Source organism: Calypte anna, chromosome 1 (genome assembly GCF_003957555.1).
Source record: "Calypte anna isolate BGI_N300 chromosome 1, bCalAnn1_v1.p, whole genome shotgun sequence".
In the NCBI taxonomy this organism is placed as follows: domain Eukaryota; kingdom Metazoa; phylum Chordata; class Aves; order Apodiformes; family Trochilidae; genus Calypte; species Calypte anna.
This window is the reverse complement of record NC_044244.1, coordinates 55,405,143-55,427,221: the sequence shown is the minus strand read 5'-3', so window position 1 is coordinate 55,427,221 and position 22,079 is coordinate 55,405,143. Positions and strand designations below refer to the sequence as shown.

At 41.5% G+C, this 22,079-nt stretch overlaps 1 protein-coding gene across 1 annotated transcript in view; it reads right to left on the bottom strand.

Annotated features, from left to right (window-relative positions):
• Positions 1-22,079, bottom strand: part of NUAK1 (NUAK family kinase 1) — a 49,859-nt gene that overhangs the window by 13,883 nt on the left and 13,897 nt on the right. The window contains exons 2-3 of the mRNA XM_030459819.1: positions 10,477-10,597; positions 113-264 (exon numbers count right to left, since the gene is read on the bottom strand). Coding sequence (XP_030315679.1) covers positions 113-264; positions 10,477-10,597 — 273 coding nt within the window. The remainder of the gene's footprint in view (positions 1-112; positions 265-10,476; positions 10,598-22,079) is intronic.

The following is a 22,079-nucleotide window of genomic DNA, read 5'->3' as shown; positions in this document are numbered from 1 at the left end:
CACATGCTATCATACTTAATAATGAATGCTGTTGCTTCAGACAGGCTTTGAAATAGAGAAGTCACTACTCAGCCTTCAAACAGCATCTTTTAGTATCAAATCCTTTGCTCACCTTGTGGCAGTAGTGTACAGCAGAGACAATTTGTCGAAAGAAGTGTCTTGTCTCTCTTTCACTCAAACGCCGCCTCTCACTGATGTAATCATACAACTCTCCTTTACTTGCATACTCCATGATGATCACAATCTTATCTTTATTTTCAAACACTGTACAGGATAAAAGAAAAACAGCACATCACAGTTGATTCAATACATTTGCAAAATGACGCTTTAAAGTGTGGTGTGAAGAAGACTCAGGATGACTGAACACATCCTCTGTCATCACTGATGCCTGGAGAGATGTAATACCAACCCCACTGCAAAAAGCAAGTTCTGAAGGTAAATTTTTCCAGAGAAAGATTACATTTCAGGTCAAGAGAAGGACATTGAGCCTACCTTCACTCTCATATGGCTGTATGAAAGAAGCTCTTTGCCCCTAAAATACTGGGTCACAGAGTGACAAAGTCAACTTGTTCCTAATGAGGTGAAGTGGACAGTTATGCCAGGGACCCCTGAATACACCCAGCTCCAACAGGGCGGAGGACCAGTAGTGGAGGACTCCAACAGGGTGGAGGACTCTTACCAGTAGTCCTCTTGAGGCCAGAGGTCTCAGAAGGAAACACAAGCTAGCATATAATTTGGAAGGGATCATAATAAACTCCGTCTTCAGCAACTGGTTGATACAGGATTGCCATATTTCTTATGACTGCTGGGTGGCTTTCACCTCTCATCAAAATCTAACAAGTGAATTGATGCATGTCCATTTCCAGCCCAACTCTGTGCAACACTGTGATGGACACCAACACCTGAGCGAGAAGTAGCAGCACAGCTATACAGCTCTTGTGAAACACAGCTCTGCACCCCATTTCATGCAGCCAACTCATACTCAAGCTCACTTTAGCCTCCACCACATGTCCTATTGCATACTGTAGATATGTCATTTGCCACTTGTGCAGAGCCAGGAGCAATGCACGAGCCCCACGTAGGCAGTGCAAGGAACATTCATCTAATACACATCACAGCTTGACTGTTCTTTGGAGCCTGGTGTACTCTGTGCCACATGATGTCAAGCTTGGACTTTTTTGGGAGTTGCAGATAACTAAACACTTAATCCTGTAAAGGAGGCTGTGAGTAGTATTGAATTGCTACAGTGCTCTGGCTGCTAAATAGTTTTTCCTTTCTGATACTGAAAATCCACTGCAGCCCACTGGAAACTCCCTGTACCTGCCATAAATAACCACTGCTCGTATTAAAACATAGTGATCCTCCTTCTCTTTTTTATCTGTGGCAGCAGCCTGTTGAGTCCAGGTCACACTGGCAGTAAAGTATCTGTAAATTAATGAGGTTACAGGGGTTATTACAAACGGATGCTAGATTTGACCAGCCCTACTGGAATGATGCCTTTCTATCTATTTCTTTAGCAAAGCTTATCCAGTAGACCTTGGTGGGGTTTTTGGTTTTTTTAAATAACTCTTCAGCTTTTGCAGTGAAACGCAAAGCTGCCTCTCTCAACATGCAGATATTTTCTGCTCTTAGGCTTTGCCTCATGTCCTCTCACACCTTGTCACTCAACTCTAGAAGCCAAAGCCTCTGCAGTTCCCTCTAACACCCCTGAACTCCAGCCAAACAGCTCTGATAAAAGGGAGAGCAAACAGCCAGATAAAATTGGCCGCTTACTTGTCTGCTGGCCTCACTGTACCCTGAAGCAGAGGCTCCTGCCAGTGATTACATCCTGTGTGCATCCTCATTAGCAATAAACTTCGGAAACTGGAAGAGCTGTCTCTGGATGGATTATACTTAGGGTATCCTCTCCAAGAATGACAGACTGATATTGTCTGGGAAAACTTGAACATGCCCTGTGTCATATAGGGAAGTGCTGTGATGTGTTCCCAATAAAGCAGTAATGCACACATTCGTTTCTCTAAGCTTGGAAATTCTTATTAGCTACCGGGTTGTTTAGGAAGGCAAAAAGAAAAAGTTTTAGTAAGCTGAGACAAACCACTAAAAATGTTATTATTTAAGAGATTTCATTTAAAAAAACAAGCGGAAAAAAAAAAAACAAACTCCCCAAAAAACCAACAAAACAAACAAACAAATAATATCAATCCCCAAGCCCTCAAAACCAACTGTGGCAATGAGCTAGGGGTTGGTACATCACGCACTTACGGGTGAAGTCACCACATGGCCCCACTGATCTTAGTGGGCTCTCATGGGACTGCACACCCCAAGCAGTACCAGCTGAGGAGCACTCTGAGCTCAGGGGGATGTTTGCCTCACCAGAGGGGAATAGATGGGGTAGAAGGGGCCCTCAGCTCTTCCCACCCTGCTTCCCTGACCACCAATGCCCTACCAGGTATTCAGTGATAGTGATGACAGTAACAGTGATAACAGCCCTGCTATGATGGAGCATTCTTCCATCCTGTGTTTTTTATTAATGTTTTGCCTTCATACTCAGTCATGAGACCTTTCTTCAACCGCCCTTGATGTTCTAAAGTTTTAAATTCCAATTATCTAATATTTCTGGACTAAAATTTGCCATATTAATACAAGTCCCGATCCAGACATCTTTTCAAGCAGAAATGAAGTGGAAAACTCTTGGTTAGGAGGAATCTGCATCTAAAGGTTCTTTCCATTTCAGATTTTCTCTTATGTCCTCTAGGAAACAGAGATAACACCTTTAAAACTGACCTTAGGAAAGCATAAATTTCTGGTTTGAATTGAGTTTTTGTAACAAAATTGAACTAGAATCAATGAGAACAGAAACATTCCAGTAACTCACATCTGAGTTTCAGTTTACCAGCACCCTCAGAACAAATTGGCAGATTCTTCACAAGGGAGAACTGTGAAGGACACTACCCTTGGACTTAAATGACATTTCAGAGGCCTCATCAGCAGCATCACAGCTGAACAACTACAAACAGCAATTCATCTCTTCATCAAGGAGAGGAGATGAATAGAGAAATTTTATTTTTTTTTCCCCAGGAAGGGAGGTATTTTTTCACAACTTCATCATTTCAGTTCAGAGCATCTCCATAGCATCAGCTGCATTTCTTGAGAGGGCAAGCAGCTTGGAGGAAACTGAACAATGGATAAAAACATGTTAAATGAAAGCTGCCACTGCAGAAGGAAGGAGTGGAAAGGCAGTAGGATTTATGTCTGCACACACACAAAATCTTAAAGAGGAATTCAGTGGTCAAAACTATCAGGCATATGACAAGGTGATATTCTGGCAAGTCTCAGACCATCAGCCATGTACACCACAAATTTTCACAGTAGCAGACAGAATGCCAGGCAGGCTTCATACAGACACTTCTGAATTTCCCTCTGAGCACAGTATGTAGTTTCATAAACATACGCTCCAAGAAAGCATTGTGGCCAATGGCAGGGGGAAGAGAGGGCATTAATTAAAGGCTGGATTGACTTACTGCAAATAATAATGAGGTAATAAATATACTGCCCTGTTAACACCTGGGCTGTAACCTGCAGGCTGGTGACGGATGAATTGCCTCCATATAGCTTCTGGGACTGTTTGGTTCAGTCTTTGTTTTTATTGCAGATGATTTATTACCTGCCATCCTACTGCATATTCATTCTGAAACTCACCCCCGCCTAGAAGTGTGCCTGAACCCTGCCTGGCTGCAGCTACTGCTGACAGAAGCACAGCTTCAGCAGGATGCTCTGCCCCAGGAACATCCCACAGCTTGCTACTGATGGGATGGCTGTGTCTTACAAGCTTGCTTCTCAACTCTGACCAAGGTCAAGGAAAGGAGAGAATTTATGTATAAGACAGGTGGGGCTGCTCTTACTTCTTTCATACCGTCAATACTCTGCAAACAGCTGGCCAAATAAGATAAGTGGAGAGCTGTCAGTATCAACACCCAGATGTGGCAACAGGATAAATGGTGTGTCAATCACAAATCAAGAGATAGGGGTTGCTTAGATACAAGGCATGAGCACCATGTATTAGAGGAGACAGCATCAGGAGAAATACTTGCTGGAAGCTGTGTCTCATTTATTTCTAGACACTGTGTTTATTTCCACCACTCTGCAAGCTGAATCATGCTAAGAGAGCTGCAGCAAGACCCTGACGTGGTGGTAGGGCTGCTGCACTACCTCAGCCATGATGGTTAAGTGGTGCAGGGTAGTCACTGCAAAATGATAGCACTCCTTTGCTGACAGAGCCTGCAGGATGGAGGACTTACCCCTGAGATGGCTACACTTCCACAGGGCCACAGGGAAGGAGGGAGGGACAGAACTGTGAGGGGACAGCTGGAACGAGGGAGCAGGAACCGGACATACCACAAGGTGCTAGGAATAATGTGCTTGTATCCCAAGGAGATGAGTACAGAGTACTGTGTTAATGTGCTAAGACATGGCTTGTGGCAATGTGGAGAAACAGCATTGTCCAGTGGGCTACAAGCTTGCTTGGATTTGGCCTGTTCACCCCAAGAGCTTTAGCAGAGTCTAAGGGCAGCAGTCTAGCCAAGCAGCCAAGGATGTTTAAGACACAGTGGTCAAGGAAAGACATCTTACAGCTTTTCTTTAAACTCCCCCCTTAACTCTAACGTGTTTGTTTATTTTTTTTTATATGGCGGAAAAAATATCCCATACTTCTAGGTTAGTAACTGAAAATCTGCTGGCTTCAGAGTTCATTGAAGAATATACATGTGAAACTGGGAAAGAACTTCACTTCTTACTATCAAAGACATATCTGAGATGAAGTACATTTTGTAACATCAACAATCTGTCCCTTTCACAGGCTGTTCTACTATAGTAATAGTTCTTGGATATAATCTCTCCACTTATTTATATTTAGAGGCTGTGAAATGATGAACTCATCTTCTATCTAGAGCTTTCCATTTTCCAACTGATTGCACAGGGACCTCATGCTGACCAGCACCCTTTTCTTTTCAACCCTATTGTTAAATTCTTCCCTTTAAGCTATGCCAAAGTCACCTCTGCCAAAACTCCATGGGACAAGTGAATGAATATACTCACTAACCCTCTTAAATGATAAGATAGACCTCATCCTAAAATTGTCAAAAACCCACACAGGCACGGTTTTAAGACCATCATTCAGCAAGATTATTTAATGGTACATTGTACACCCCTCTATTAGGGCAGTTCACTTTGAACTTGCTACTGAAGCAAAACAAAGCTGAGGATTTTGCCCTTCCTCCGGGATTACGTGATGCTAAACTCAGAGTGAATGCTGGGGAGGGGGGGAACGAGGGCAGGATTTTGCTTTTTTTTTTTTCCCTTAATGGACTAACTCCTTGTGGGCTGATTCCATTTGGTTTACATGTAACCCTGAGGTAAGGATTTTAGTTTGTTAGTTTAAGGGGGGCGGCCAATCTCTTCGCACTGGAACCATTTGAATTCTCCTCATGCCTTTGCTCTCTATCAGAGCAATCTTCTAAATTAGTTCCAGTATGTTGACATTCCTTCCATCTGGTGTCTTTCCATTCAGTGGTATTTTTATTACTCTCCTAACAGCCACAGACAGAAGTACCTTTCCACTGCTACAAAATGATCTTTTACTAAACATCAGCCAAATCAAAAGAACAAGCGAGTTTGTTTTTAATTTTGGAGATGCAGACTAGAATAACCTTTTCATTCAGAAAAGACATCTATGTCCCAATTACCTCACTTCTGTAATAAAGCTTGAATTATTCTTGAAAAAGACATGATTACTGAAAAGTGGGTTTTGCCTTAGAAATTGAGCCTGGTGCATCTTCTGTGTTCTCCACTGCTTTGAAAGCTTTACAGCCCCTTAGGCATATTTATTCTTATCATTATTATTATTATTATTATTATTATTGTTGCTGTTGTTAGCAGTAGTAGTTTATGACCGGTTTTTAATAGATCACACAGCAGACATGAAAATACCCCAAGTCCAATATAAAAAGCAACCTCTGTGCATATGCTTAATTACAACTGAAGATAGCGAGATATAAAGTATGGGTTTTAAAGCTAAGCTTGCATTAAATTGTCTTCCTGAATTATGGCCTTATTCAACCAAATTGCACCTCTTCTTAAATTAAGGGAATGTAGTTAAGATCATGCAATAACAATTTTAAATCAGACAGCATGCTAGAATTTACTCTGCAGTGAGGAGATTAAATCAAAATGAGAACCATTATTCTTGCTGAGTTCTTTTCTCAGAGAATGAGACTGAAGATATGCAAGTTTTGATGGTCTATTCTTTAAAACTGAAGGAAAAATGAGAGTTGCTAATTCATCCACAGTAACACGTTACACTATTTGTCTTTTGTTTCAGCAAAGAAGATTTAACTCCTCTTTTTAAAAAAATGATGACTACAAACTGCTGAGGAACTTCAGACAAGCAACATTTGCATTTCAGTGGGAAGAATGAGTCAATGGAAAGATAGAAATAAATGTCATGGTAGTTTGCAGGCATTTTGACATCTGAACTGGACCTGCCAGTGAGATCACACATCTGAGTTCATGTCATGTCTGGCAAAGTGTTGTTTAGGCGATCACCCTGAATGACAGGAAATTCATATAGGTGGGGTCTGGTAACTAAAGAGTTAAGTTTGTTTATAATTGTTTCATTCCTATGCCAAGACTCTTGAAGTATTACTTTATGTTCTTGGACATTATCAACTGAAAACAATGGGAATAAAGCACCCGAAGGTCAAAAGCCTACATAATTAGAGGAAACCAATTAGAAATGTGGTTAAATAGTGTCACTGCTTAAGAACTTTCTCTTGGCCAAATAAAAAAAAAAATCAGTCCAGCTTTCCAACTCTCAACATTCTTGTTTAAAGTCCAATCACTCACGTGATGTTTTAAGGGACTTTTGACTTTTTCAGGTGTTTTGCACACAGAAAGGATGAAGTCATTAGGCACAAAAATTTGTTTTGATTACGCCCGAAAAACAGGAGAGATATCAGAGGCTGGGACAGAGGCTGGGATTGCCTGCCCAGCACTGTCAGACCAAGACACATTAACTCTGTTCTGTCCATCCACAAACTCACTGATGCTGTGAGCTATCTATTAAATTATTTCTACAAGCATGTTAGGTAATAATCTGATCCATTTTAAGTGCATTTTGCAAACTTTTCTGCATGACTGACCAAGGACAGCTCTTTCAGCACAGAAATGACCACGTAGGCACTGAATTTCACACTACAAAGACTCAAGAGCTCATTCCTGAATGTACCAAGCACAACTTCACTGTCATGATTGGTCCAACACATGTTTAAATGTTTGCAGAATCAGGCCTGATGCTCTTTCCCTGGTTTAACTTTTATAAAGTATTGCCAGATGAAAGATTTTGCACTCAGGCTCCCACTGGAAAAATAGGTTAGCTCTCAAAGGCTTTATTATCAAATCCTGGACTTTCAAGGCAAAAAAGAAATAGGGCAGGGAAAGGGCAAGAGGGTAGGGGGAGACATACAGATGAATGGACAGAGGCATTATTCTATAAATTAAAATTTATGTGCTGAAATCAGAACACTGCTAGCAAAGCCAGCTTCATTTATCCAGTCCCTTTCAAGGAGTTTAAAGTCACTTGAAAGAGCACTTCCCTTGCAGTCGTGCTCAACAGATTGCCAATTACAGCCCTGCTGAGAGGATGGAATTTCTCTGGAGTCACAACTGTATATCTGCCCTTGCATTAACAGGCAAGGTATGTGCCTTTTGAGGAGGCTGCAAACAACCATCTCTCAACTGGAAAGCTTTGCTTCCACATATCTGAACTTGCTCTGTGCTAAAAAAAAAAAAAAAAAAAAAAAAAAAAAAAAAAAAAAGAAGAAGAAGCCTGTGTTTTCATCCAGTTGACAAATTCAGAGGTTAATTGCCTTTAAGTAGGCAGGTCAAAAGGATACCTAAACAAGGATCCTACTTCAGGAAAACACATGTTTGTAAATGCCATACGAAGAGCTTTCAGAAGTACTATGAGGAGATAGAGCATTTTCAGTGCTAGGTAGATCTAGCACTGAACCTAGCACCCACAGAAAGGACTGTCAGATGTGCAGTGGCAGTCTGCAAACCTAGAGTAAAAATTAGAGAGAAAAGTATCTGTGGGGTGGCTTTGGTTTAAAAGTTAAGCATCTAAGTTAGTCTGCTAGGCTCCATCTGCTAGACTCCAAGAGGATCCTCCCGTGTGTCACTTATCCTACCTATCTGAAAAAAATACCTCCCAGGAGTGAGAAAATCACCCTGTGTAGATGCTGATCTCTCATGACTAGAGAGGGAAACTAGATTCCTAGTGTACACCAACTGTCTAAATGTTGAATGGCTTAAATTTGGTGAGACTAAGCCTATCCCTGAGGATTGAATAACTTCAACATTTCATGTCAGAGGATAGCAATATTATCACTCTTTATGCACCACTTGATACAGCCACGTGTTTAAAATCTAACTTCAAGAAGATACAAATACTTCAGCTGTAGTGCCTTAACTTCACTACAAGTACTCTGCAGCTTACAATGAAGCGCTAGCTTAAGGATCCCCGACCTCACATCCTTACCTCTGGGCAGTACACAACTGCTCCTCTGGATGCAGCTGCACAACCATATGTCTTCCCACTGCTGCAAAATCAAAGTTACAACATTGGCTGCTAAAGTCAAATACAGAATCTGACTGCTTGGAAAGGCTGGAGGAGCTGTGTAGCTGCCATAGCTCTGCTCTGTCTAACTCCTTCCAACTGACTGCAGTTCAACCAAGAAGATGACTTCCCCTGCCCATCCCTTCGGGCCAGGAATTACACATAAGAAGCCATGAAAGCCTGCTCTGATTTCTAGAAAACTAAAAGGAAACAAACCAATAACAGAATGGAAGACTTCCCAGAAAAGAGGGAAAGCAACTGCCTCGAGTTTCGTCACCACCAAGAGCTGCTATGGACAAGAGGACCATAGTATCACCTGCCAGAGGTGCTGGCCCTCCTGCAGACAGGGTGAACCCTCCATCCAGAAGCTTGCCTGGCTCTGCTGCAGAGGCACTGCTCCTCCCTCTCCCTCTGTGAGGCCAGAGGGGAAAGTTTTAATCCCATGGGACTTTACTGTCTGTTTCTTAAAAACATTGTTATCTTTTTACCTTTTACAAATATTATAACTCAGTAAAAGCTATTTAAAGTAAGGACAAGAAGGGCAATTGGTCAAAGGCCCACAGCGTGCTTAAACTTTTTTCTTTCTGAGTTCCTGTGCACATTTGAAATAACTTTTGTTCCATTTGCAACCCATATGCTGACACAGCATCCCTCCCCTTTTCTGTTCCCAGATCCTGTTATGAGTTTATTCAATAAAAAGACAGATATTCATCTCTTTTCAAGTACAAGAACATGCTTTTGAATAACTCAATATGTGATACTGTAACAGTACTCCCAGCCAGCTCGTTTTAATCAGTGCTATCAACTCTGAGAGTGGAGCTGCCATATACATATCATCACCTTGTGCATTTACCTCACGGGTATGTAAAATACCAAGGGCCAAATTCAGGCTGCCTGTTCTGCACACAGGTAAAGAGGTGATGTCCAGGGATGAGGCTGTCCAACCCAAATCACTCTGGAACCCACCCCCTGGGTCTGCTACCCAGCCACTCTTCTGGTGTCAGCAGACCTCTTGGCCAGTGTCTTTTAGCACGTACCAAGCCCAAACATCCCAGCTAGAGCTGCAGTGTTACTTGAGGAAGGAAGGAGGTGAGATTTTATTACTGTGACATTCTATTAATATATAAACAAACGAACAAGTAAATCAGGAAGGAATGCCCCTGGCTTCCTGCTTCTTGTTGTAGGACCCGGGGAGCAGCTCTGGAGGCAGGGATTAGCAGCCGTCCCAGCTGTGTCCCAGGAAGAAAGGAGGTAGAGTGGGAAGACAGGATGAGGAAACAGGAACTGTAAGCCAGTGACCAGCTGACAGGAAACTGTGCAGAGGTGAATTCAGGGGAAAAAAGCAGCAATGACATAGCCAGCCAGACAAACCAGCAGGTAATGGAGGACCAAAGGCCTAGAGTAGATGAGACTGGTCTTGTGCAATCCAGGGAAAATGAAAGATACAAGGGCTGGTTTAGAGCCTGGGGACATAGGCAGACATCAGGCTGGTGTGTGAGTGAGGATGAGGTTAAACCAAACTGTCCAACAGGAGCAAGGAGAGGAGGTGACACATGCAAAGATTTCCCACCTGCCACAGACACAGCACACAGGTCACACAGGAAGAAGCTCCTCCAGGCAAAGGGTTCTTATGCATCTGTGGAAGACTGGTGGTTCAGAGGGAAGCCAGTGCTCCAAACAGTGAGGGTGAGAGATGGGTTACACTAGGAGGAGGGGTTTGTTTGGTGCATGATCTCAAGAAACGTGAGTACCAGGTATGCAAGAACGTAACAGAGCAGTCAGGGAGGAGAATCACATTCACTAACCTTCATATATGGTGATGATATGAGGGTGGCTGAGGGATGACATGATCTCAATCTCCCGTCTGATGTGAACCATATCTTGTTCATCCTTAATTTTGTCCTTACGAATGGATTTTATTGCAACCTATAAATTCAGGAAATCAAGCATTATTCTTGGAACTGAACAGATGCACATAATCCATTAAGGAGAGTTCAAAAAATAAATACAGATGTTAGATGTTGGCAGAACATGGAATGACAAAACACTAAGCTTTAAAGTACATACCTCCATACCCCCCCAGCTCCTTCATTTTATAGCATTAAATACACGCTCATTACAGTAATGGGTGACATGAAGTTTTAAGGTCTTCAGGTCTTAAGACTTCACTGAGGAGGAACACAGAATCTTCTGGAAGACTCTGGTTTAGTCTAAGGATTCTCCATCTGAGGGAAATGGCAGAACTCCTAAATGATTTTGATGGGAAGTACATTTGCTTAGACATGATTGCATCTTACAGTTTCAAACAGAAGCTTTGGAGAATTTTTCTCTGAAATAAGGTTGAGATTTCTGATCGAGTGGAGGCAGGGAATCCAGGGTGCCAACTATGAATTTTGACTTGTCCATGTTAATACATGAAGGATCACACTAACACAGGTTGTTGCACAGTTCTCTAAAGCGGAAAAACTCTTTGGGAGCTATGAGTTATTAAAAAATTAGAATAAATATATCTTTGAAACTCACATCTGAACTCGTCCTCACATAAACCCAAGGCTTTTAGGTCCTACATAGCACTTATGCAGTCACTGCAAAACCATATCCTTCCTGTATCCTTCCTCAATCAGCAACCTTTTTTTCAAGCACATCGTGTGACTGGGTATCTTTCCAAAAGGCAGGGTGGGAACAGAGGAAGTGATAGCTGAACTTGCAAATTCTAACAGCCCTTGTGAGTATGTATGTTTGTGTGTGTGTGTTGCCTGTGAAAAAAAAGGCTTCTCTGAACAATGCCATAAATAATTGTGGAGGTCAGCTCATGCCCTACAAGAAATGCAGAAGCCAACAATGGAGAAAAGCTGGTTGGGAGAGGGAAGGTGAGGGCATTGTACATACTGAATGGCAGCACAGCCTTTTATTATACTCAATATTTACCTCACTTTATTTTTGTAAGCCAGAGTTCAAGGAATAAATTACCAGCTACTTTAAAATCAACAGCAAGTCTTTGAAAAACATCACTGACCCGCTGAGATGACCACCCTTTTATGGGTAAACAACACTTTTGTCATTCTATGCAGCCAACTACCACAGACCTCTCCTGGGAAAACATTTATAAATCTGTGATTTATGTGATTTCCCTAGTCCCTTTGGAAAAAAATAATTTCACTGCCTGCTTCAGTAACTGCAAGTGGCACAATCTGTATTGTTTTCATTATTTGATGTAGCATCGAGGGTATGGAAGAAAGAAGGGGAAAACTTACAATATTATACAGTTGAAATGTACATAAACAGGAGCTAGTTTAAAAGATCAGGTTTCCTACAAAGTCTTCAGCTCTGAAAAGCAACATTGTTCAAAAAAAAAAGCACTAAGCCTATGTCCCATTCCTTCAAATTCTGAAAGATTTCAGCACATGCTTAAAATTAAGCTCATGCTCAAATGCTATTCCACTTTGGGACAGCAAAAATAAAAACAGAACTGAAAGGACAAACCAATTTGCATGTCAAAACCCAAGCAATGATTTTCTTGTGCTTGACCCCAATATTTGGTGTAGATATTTTAAAAGTAAAAATATAACTATGTTCTTATCTACATGTCGCATATTTCTAGAAAAGGTAACAAACCAGATTTTAATTGAATAAGTGATCAAGACAATCTCCAATAAATTCGAGACATGGAGAAGGCAACTATCACTAAAGATGAGCTTAGATTTTTCCACCTTTCCACCCAAATTTGCACTGGGACAGGCTGCAAATGCAAATACACCCTGTATACCAGAAGGATGTGGGTGGCTCTTGGAGCAGCATGTGCATTCCTGCAAGAAATAAATATAGACATGGGTAAAAACACATTTTTTATTAAAAGACAGCCTTGTACTTGGCTCTGAGGAAGAATTTGAGAAGGGTTTCATTGTCAAATATACAACGGAGAGCAAATTCTTCACCATTCATGGCTGGTAAAGTAATAATGGCACCCCAGAGGGCATACCACTCTCCTACTAACTTGACTCTGTGCTTCACAGACAGGACTTTTGTAAGTCTACACATAATTACTGCAAGAGGACTCCATGGCATAACTGTACAATTGAAAACATATATTTTTATATACAAAAATGCAAATGTGATTGAAAAGTGCAGTGGCACTCTGAAAATACATGTTTGTATTAATTTTCAAATGCAAACAGATGTGTTGCCTGGGAACATGTTTTTTTCAACAGGATAAGTAAGTTTATAGTCTCACAACTGAAAAGTGGTTGAAGAACTTAGGAGCCTTCTTTTATAAAGACAATTCCAAAAAGTTTAACTGAATTTTGAATATGGTATTTAAACATGAAAAAAAAAAAAAAAAAAAAAGAAAAAGAAAAAAAGAAAAAAAGGGGGTAGAATTCAGCATCCCAGCCAAAGTATTTGGGATTTTGTCAGTGGCATCCAGGCTGCAAGACCTCATCCTGACAAAAGGAGAGAACACACACCAAACACAGCTCTTGTATTAGAAGGGAATGGTTAGAAGTACCTCAAGAGAGGTTCTCCTCCCCCTCTACTCTGCCCTGGTGAGGCTGCATATGGAATATTGTGTCCAGCTCTGTGCCCCTCAGTTCAAGAAGGACAGGGACAGTCCAGCACGGAGCCACAAAGATGATTAAGAGAGTGGAACATCTCCCATGAGAGGAAAGGCTGAGGGAGTTGGGTCCTTTTAGATTGGAGAACAGGAACCTAAGGGACGACCTCATTAATGTTTACAAATATGTAAGGGTGAGTGTCAGGAGGATGGAGACAGGATCACTGGACATCTCAGGGATGCCCAGAGATAGGACAAGGGGTAAGAGATGGAAGTTGGAGCATAGGAGCATTGTTTGCATAGGAGGTTCCATGTAAACGTAAGAAAAGGCTTTTTCACTGTGAGGGTGACAGAGCCCTGTCACAGGCTGCACAGTGAGGTTGTGAACTCTCCTTCCCTGGAGACATCCAAAACCTGTCTGGACACTTTCCTGTGTGACCTACACGAGGTGATCCTGCTCTGGTAGGGGGGTTGGAATCTCAAAGTCCCTTCCACCATTCTGTGATACTGTAACCCCCTCAGCTACATCAGATTACAGTGCCCAGCATTTAGAAACAGGGAAAGACACTCAGCTGCTGCAAACTACCCTAACTCCAGTGGTGTTGGATCCTGCTAAGCATCCACCTGCCCACACTCAGATGATACCCTGTGATACTAAAAGCACAGTGTAGCCATTTATCAGCCAAACCTTAGGAGGCAAGCAGAGACACAGAACTTTTCTTCTCCTTTTAGGAGATGAGGAAATTGAAATGGAAAGCAAATGTGGCTCCTAAAGGAAGCAAGGACAGTAGCATGGAAGAAATTTTTACTCGCTCTTTCTCCCAAACTGCAACACACCACAGGAGCACCTTGCTCAACAAACCATCCCATTACCAAAGGCTAACCTCTAATACCTTTCCCTATGTTCAAGTGCTATTTTTCCCCTCAAAAAGAGCCCCAGGGATGTGCAAGGTTTGAACAGCATCTCCATAAATACTTTCTGCCCTGTGCCACTTGCCTGGTGGCCTGCATGATCTCCAAGTGGACAGAATCCACACTTCAGAAGCTTTTGAGAGTGCACAGCCTTGCCAGTGACCTGGTCCAAAAGGCTGATCAGCGAGTGATCCCTGTCAGAAGCAGCACCCCAAAGCAGGGTGAGCAGGGCAGCAGGACAGGGTTCACTCCCACTCTTGCCTTCTAAGGGATTTTTGCCAGCCAAGCATCTTTCACCTGCATCAGTCTGCTCAGACCATGTCAACATGGGCACAAGGGATTAAGTCTATTGCTGTGAAAAAACAATATGAACAAGAAAGCAGTACAGTTTGTTTTTTTTTTTTTTTTAGAATTTAAAAGAAATGTTGTGAGTCATGATCTCATTTTAGGTATTTGTTATGTATTTCAATTTTTTTATCTCTTTGGGAAAAATAAGATGCCTAGCTCTATGTTATGGTATCAGGCTGTAAACCAAGTTTCTCTTCCTGGTATTTTAAAATATTAATAATGCCATTTCTTTCATTATATGTATTTTCCTGAGAAATACATTCCAGAAAATGTATTTTCAAAGTGCACTTATGCTTTTAACACTAGACAGAGCTGGCTCTGTTTTTCAAAACCCTGCTTACAGGACTGCTGCCAGATACAGTACATGACAAACCTGAACAATTAAGCCTAATAAAAAATTAACTCACTTGAGAAATACTTTAAGAAAGACTTTGAGTGCTCCTTCTTTATGTCCTGCTCTTTCTTGCTTGCCTGCTTACTTTCCTTGCTTTCTCTGAAAGCAAGAGCTCCACTGTTGCTCCAAAATCAAAATTTATTACGGGTCACAGCCTATGAATCAAGAGTAAGGCAAATGCAACATGCTTTTTTACATCAGCTATACTAACTACTTCAAATAATCCATCTCAAGATCTGCAAAGAAAGTGATGTTAGTCCCTTTTGGACAGAAAACACTGTACTTATACCTCTACCACATTGTCTCAATATATTTTACTGGTTTTAAGAGTTAGATAATTTCATTATAGTATTTTTAGTAACTTTACTAGTGGTGGAATTTCTATTTTTCCTAGCTTCTTGTCTTAATGAGAATTTCAGATAACTCTAAGACCTTGCACTCAGAGCAAGTAACGTATCAGATTCGTAATGAAATCTAAAGTGTCCCACCCCAACTAAACAGGTTCAAGTTCACCCAAAGCCCCTACAGACAGTCTCCAATCTGGCAAAACACTTTAGCACATGTCTAACTTCACATATTTGAGCAGTCCACTGGCTTTGCTGGGTTAGCTCAGACACGTAAAGTTAAATATAAGCACCAAGGTCACAGACTCAAAACCAGGGCATGTGACAGCCCCCCTGGGGATTGATCCGGTTGTGCACACCAAAAACATCCTTGCTATCTCTTCTGCAGCTCTGATGGCAACATGGTCCCAACCTGGGACTAGAGGGGGAGAAAGAAGCATCAGAGATGGACTGAAATAATGTCTAACTTCACTGGCAGTTCTGATACCAGTCTCTGCTCAGAAGCAGGTAGAGAGAATACCCTCTCCAAAACAGAGGAGAGAAAGCAGGGAGGGGTTGAACTTCTGATATTGCCAGATATTTCCAAAGGGCACCGCAGAAGCACAGACCACTGCTCTGCCTTCCAGAAGCAGATAGGAAAGACGGAATATAGCTTTTGGCTTCCCACCCCTTCTTGAGTCAGCTGCAGAATTCAGGGCAGGAAGCGTGGAGAAATAAGCTGCTATAAATTACCTGTCTTCATTTGCTGGAAAGAGGATTTATACTCACTCTCTGAATCGGTGCAGAAAGATTACGAAGTATTTTCCAACACATTTCATGCTTCTTCGCTTTTGTTTGGTACAAATAACTTGAATTGCACTATAAATACTTCAAAAAGATTATGGTTGCAAAAGTTTCTGTACATTCAGTCCTATCTGTAAGAGAAATGCCTCATCTCCTTTATGAGCTTCTTGGCTGCTGGGCAGAGCAAAATGCGTGGAATTTTCATTTTACAGAGGCAGATTAAGACCATTGCGTACAGAAAAATATCTCAAAGTCTAAACATCTGGCAAAGGGCAGGTCAGGCACTAGGTGCCCATTTCCATATCAAATCTCTCTGTCTGCTGAGTCACTGCTGGCATCGTCATTTATGGGATGAGCAACAAAGCTATATTTTCATCAAAGCTTAAAGCTGTTTCTCTTTATTTCAGGAAGTTAGCTCATGTTTGCTGTAATCTAATGAACTTACATTTGCCTCATTTCCAGCCAAGATGTGTGAATATAAACAAAGTTAGAATTAGCCACAGTGCCAAAATCACAGGTTTTTAAGTAAGCTAGTGCTGTAAGCAAGGCTGAGCACCTGAAGGCCACAAAGCACTGAACCTTCCCCAGCCATTTCTGCATGCAGTACATTCAGTCCCATTGAAAACAAACTTCCAGTCTTTATTATCTATCAAGACTATTTTTAGGACTGTGGCGAGATATGAACAAACTGCTTTTTTTCCACTGTGGGGGCTGTGACTTTTAAGCTGGTTCCAGTGCTTGTGCATACCACCCGTGCTCGAGCAAATTCCAATGGGCTCTTGCAACAGCATCGTGGAGAGTCAGAAAAATGACATCAGGACAGAGAGTGCAGGCCCCCAAGAAAGGGAAACCAGCTTGCTGTCACTGAGAAATACGTCAGACATGTAGCTTAAAGAAAATCATTAAAACCTCTTTTCCTTAGGTGAAGAGGGAAGGGAGGGTTAAATACACCCAAACCACATAAACCTCTCCTTTCCGAAAGCTGTGAACTGAGGCCATCCCCACCCAGCAATGGGAAGTGGGTGAGACCAGAGGGTTTCACAGCTCTGCTTCCTTTCTGTAAGACTTGGAGGTGGGAAGTGCCATGCACCAAGTGCCAAACGGGGTGGGGAGGTAAATAATAGGTGGATCAACTAGGGGGGGAAAGAACCGGAGAGCAGAGGATGTTTGGGGGTGGGGAGAGAAAATGCACATTGTTCTTTTTCCAACTCCACGGAGCTGAGCAAGAAAGAATAAAGTCTGGCACTGTATTGTGTTTTTTCCAGGGGAGTCTCTGCCTATGGCTCCTGGCCCAGACATCACCAACCCAAGAGGAAGAGAAACAAAGCTATGAAATTGGGTGGTCTGAGACTGCTGCAACCAAATGATAAGGAGGGAGATCCCGATAATGCAGTTGCATTGAAATGGCACTTCCAGAGGCAGCACAAAGGAAAGAAAGGAAAATGAGGGGATGGGCTGAATAACTGTCTTATCTGGCCTCTGGACCTTCCAGGTGGCAAGAAGGAGCCATGTATGCATATCCCTACAGAGAAGCAAAGCACCCAGAGAGCTCTGCAAAGGTATCCTCATGCAGACTTCCTCTTGTAAGCCTCTTTCCATATTATTATTTCTTTGCTGCAAAAAAGCTATCTTGAGAGTCCAGTTCTAACTCAAATGCAGTAATTGCATCATGCAGGGTGTGCAACTCTAAGAACAAGTTTCTGCAGCCATAGAAAACTCTTCATGCACTCACTGAAAAGTTGGACAAAAGGCTACTGTGAGTTGAAGCAAAATTGGTGCCTGGTGCTGTGCACTTATGATAGCAGTCTCTGAGAGCTCACTCTTTCAGAGAAAGAGTAACATTGACACAATGCTATTGTTTTAGAGATTGTTACTTTTCAGATCCTAAAAGCCAGATCATCTCCATGGTGATACTGCTTGGGAGACAAGCACAAAACAAAATCCTCCTTAATTATTTATCACCAACCCAACTCCATTGTTTGATATGTTGGCAAACAATGCAGTGATCAGAGGAGCTGCTCACAGCCAAAACTGGTGCCATCTGCACCCAGTGAGGCACTGCTGATTTAACTCTCAGGTTTTCTGCCCATTACTGCCTATTTTTGTCATGGATGTTAAAAAAGACAAAACACTGGTTTTGTTGTTGCAAGCCAGCAGCTGCACACATAAAGGGCGAGGATGCACATGCCACAATGCACCTTTCAAGTTCATTTGCTTCTAAGAGGCAAGGGCATTTTTTACAGCTGCTCATACTGTATGTTAAAAGCACATAGCAAGCATCTGCTCCTCTCTGTTTCATTCCTCTCTTCCCAATGTACCACATTAAAAAGATTGTATTTCTAAAAAACAAAGCTGATTTACTGTTGTTCTATTATGCACTCCCTGCAGAGAAACTCAGTCTTGGACCAAGGCACTAGAAGACCCAAGTCAGTGTGATAAACATTAAATCAAAATTCGATTTGCATAGGCTAAGGCACAATGTGTCAGTGCCTCTTGGACAATCAGGGTATGATTACTTCAGGTTTAATTTTCCTTTTCTGCTTCTGCTGGACATATTTGCTGTTAAAATATCGTAAATGATGATTCATCAAGTGGAGACAAATTAACTAATCGCAAGTACTAGATAACCTGAGTTGTATCTTCTTTCTAGTTCCCCCTTTACTCACAGACAAAACCATGTGTGGAACCAAGTTTTACTGAGCAGTAGAAGGCTCAAGATGAACACATTTATGCTGAACATATACAAAGTGGGTGACTGGACGAACATATATAACACCCTTCTCCCACTTCTTCTCTCACCCCCACATATGGTCCCTATTAACAGGACATGGTGAGCACATTTCCTGAGTAACTACTGCCTGACTGGAAAACCCACATCCCTTCATTGTTTGGTACCTTCTATCCTAAGCTCTGGATATGAAGCCTGGCATATTCACACCATGCATGCTCTGACAAATTTACCTGGCAGATCTTTCTCCATTTATCACTGAGAATCTCGGCCTCTAATCATCCTTACTACCAGATGGATCTTATTTTATATTTTAATCATTATAGGACTGACTTACCACTAGAAATACAAAAAAACATTCATATAGTTTAGCATAGATCTGATGTCCACTACACTTTAAAAACACAAGCTAAAACCTGGTTATTGATTCTTTGTTATGAGGCAGTGAATCTTGAAAACAGGGAAAGAAATGCATGTCCACTCATGTATGTCAGAAATACACCAAAAAACTTCTCCCTCCCCAAATTAAAAATTTTATATGCAGTATTGCTTAAGTTCCAAGTTGCAGGACTTCTCAGTTTTAGAAGATTAGTCTTACAAGTAACCACCATCCCTGGCAATAACCAAGTGTTTCCCATAATGCTGCCTCAGGTTGCCCTTTCTCACCCCTCCCCAGTGTTCCAACAGCAAGCTACTGCAAATCTGAACCCACTTCAATCCTCCCTGACAGTGAAAAGAACAGCACCAGAGTTTGGAAAGGATTTGCTGAAAAGTAGAGGTCTGCTTTTCACCCAATTCACTTTCAGCTTAGGTGGAAAGGAACCTGAAACTGTTGGCCATATCCTGCATATTCAGTATCTAATGCTATAAATGCTCATAACCCACCCTGCAAAAAAGGAAAAAATAACCCAACCAAGAAAAAAAATTAAACAAAAAAACAAAAAACCAAAATAAATTTTTTTAGGGCCCCCACCCAAAAAAACCCAAAACCAAAAAAACCCCAATCCCAGGCTTTTGATCTAATTCTGAAGGACTAAAGGACTAAAGAAAAGAGAAAAAAAAAAGTTTTGGGGCTGTCATGCACAGATCAATAGAAGACCATCTCTTTTCCAAAGTGTAATAACTCACAAATATCCCATCCAACTACCTTCAAGCTTTCACGGGAAGTTCATGGTTTGGCACAAAAGAAATTGTATCTGGAAAGAAACTGGGGTAGGGGATTTCCCCCTGGGCAATGGAGGTTCATAACAGTAATTAAAAGAAAAAAATGCTTTACAACCTCAACTATGGATCGTTCCTCCTTAATAGTTATGTTAACCAGCACTTGAATGCTACATTCACTGAAAAGATGAAAACTGCATTTACAGTTAACTTCTGCTCAAGTTGCCAAGCAGATGTTTATTTTTGGCTTCCACATTTACGAAAGCCAAATGCTACACTGAACTGGGATTTCACAAAGTCTAACTGCTTTTCTTCCAGATTACAATTTCATTGGAAGGAAAAAAGAAAAGCAAGGGGAGGGAGGTGTGGGGGGAGCAGAAAAACACCCCTAACTTCACTTTTAAGTAGGAAAACCCCTGGTAGCATCTGTTTCTATCATGTCTGTTTATATCGCAGTTTAAATAAGGTTAGAATTGGGCAATCATTGATCAACTTCCAAACACAGCACAGCTCCATCCAGCATTTGTGCAAAAGAGGAAAAGTCACTGGAAGCAAATCCTGTGTCAGTCTTTTAACTGGTGCAAGTCTGTGTGCAGACTGTTTAGCACTAATGAAATTACTGGCAAGTCAGGTTAGAGAGGAGTGAAAGAATTCTCAAGCCCCAAGATTTCTGTTCTCAGTGTTACATGGGTATTACAGATTCCTCATCCGAAAACTGGAAGATAGATTTCACATTAATTTTGAGGCTTGATCTCACAGCTACCACAGCTGCTGATGTAATGCAAAGCGCTAACCTGGGGCTACAGGGAGGGACTTGAACTCAAGATTGTTTTTCATGGTGAATATGCAGTGAACCACGCTGAGGTAACCATCCAAAGTAGGAGTGCACACTGTTCAAGGCACTGACTTTGGGATGAACCACAAAACAAGATGTTACTACTTCTTCAGAAAAAGCCTTTTTATGATTTGCTTAAGAAGAGAGGTATAAAGTCCTGGTGCCTGGATCTAATTGTAATTAGAAAATTACACAATGTCCTATAATTCCTCCCAACACTTCAAAATTGGAGATGGGGTTATTCACACCCTCTAAGCAGCTGCTGTGAACTATTGTAATGTGCTGGTAAACAACTGCTAAAAAATAGTAAGCCCAGTTACCAATCATTAAAGTGATTTTGCAACTGTTCAGGTGAAAGGTGCTGTACCAGTCCAAGACTGAAATTCACATTAAATCAGGAAGGGTGCTGGATGTTGTTTAAATTCTTTCTTAGAACTATTGTTATTCCAAGAAGCCACCTGACAGAGTATTTTCATTCACTGGTATGTTCTGCTTCAGGAAGTTGTGGGTAAATAAATGCAACTTGTTTATTTCTCACTCTTTCACTAAAGTATCTGTGAATTCAGAAAGCCTCAGAACCTCTAAGAGCTTTGCACATCTTACTAGGCCCCTTCTTCCACAAAAGCAAAGTCACCTGGTGTTGTGCAGAGCTTTTGATGTCACTCTCCTGGTTCTGCAGTCCCTCAAAATGAAAAGGAAGTGCTGTTTCACTAAGAGAATTGCAATAGTACAAGAAAAATTTGGGAAGAGTTTTTCTTCTTTTGAAGACGTCCATACTCTCAGGCATTGTAACACTCTCTGAAACCCAACACCATATTGCTTGACTGCCTCCAATTCTTATCCAGTGGAATTTTGAAGCATGAAGAGATTTTTAAATTTAATTTATTGAGTTCAGGCTTTTGAATTAGCATTGATGAGCAAGGATAGCAGAGATTGCATCCCTGAAGGTACACAGATGTGTGTAAACAGCACGGGTGAAAGGGTTAATGACACAGAACTATGAGAAGCACCTAGACCTAGTATATTTTTCTAAACTGATCTAAGGTGGACCAAAATACAAATGCCACTTCCTGGTGGGAATTCAGTCAACCATAAACCCACATCCTATCTGGAAAAATACTATTTGAAAACAAATATTGGCAACCGTGTGCATCAAAGCCTCACCCAGGTTATTTTGCTCCAAGGCCTGCAGATTGCTTTGCAATATTAGATTTGTTTTTGTAAAAGCACTACCTCAGTATTAGATTGTTCTGCCTGGATGTTAGCTATTTAATGGTCCCTTTTTGGAAGGGACTATCCTAGAATTTATGACAGAATGTGTCGGTATTGCTACAGAGGGAGGAAAGGAGTTTGT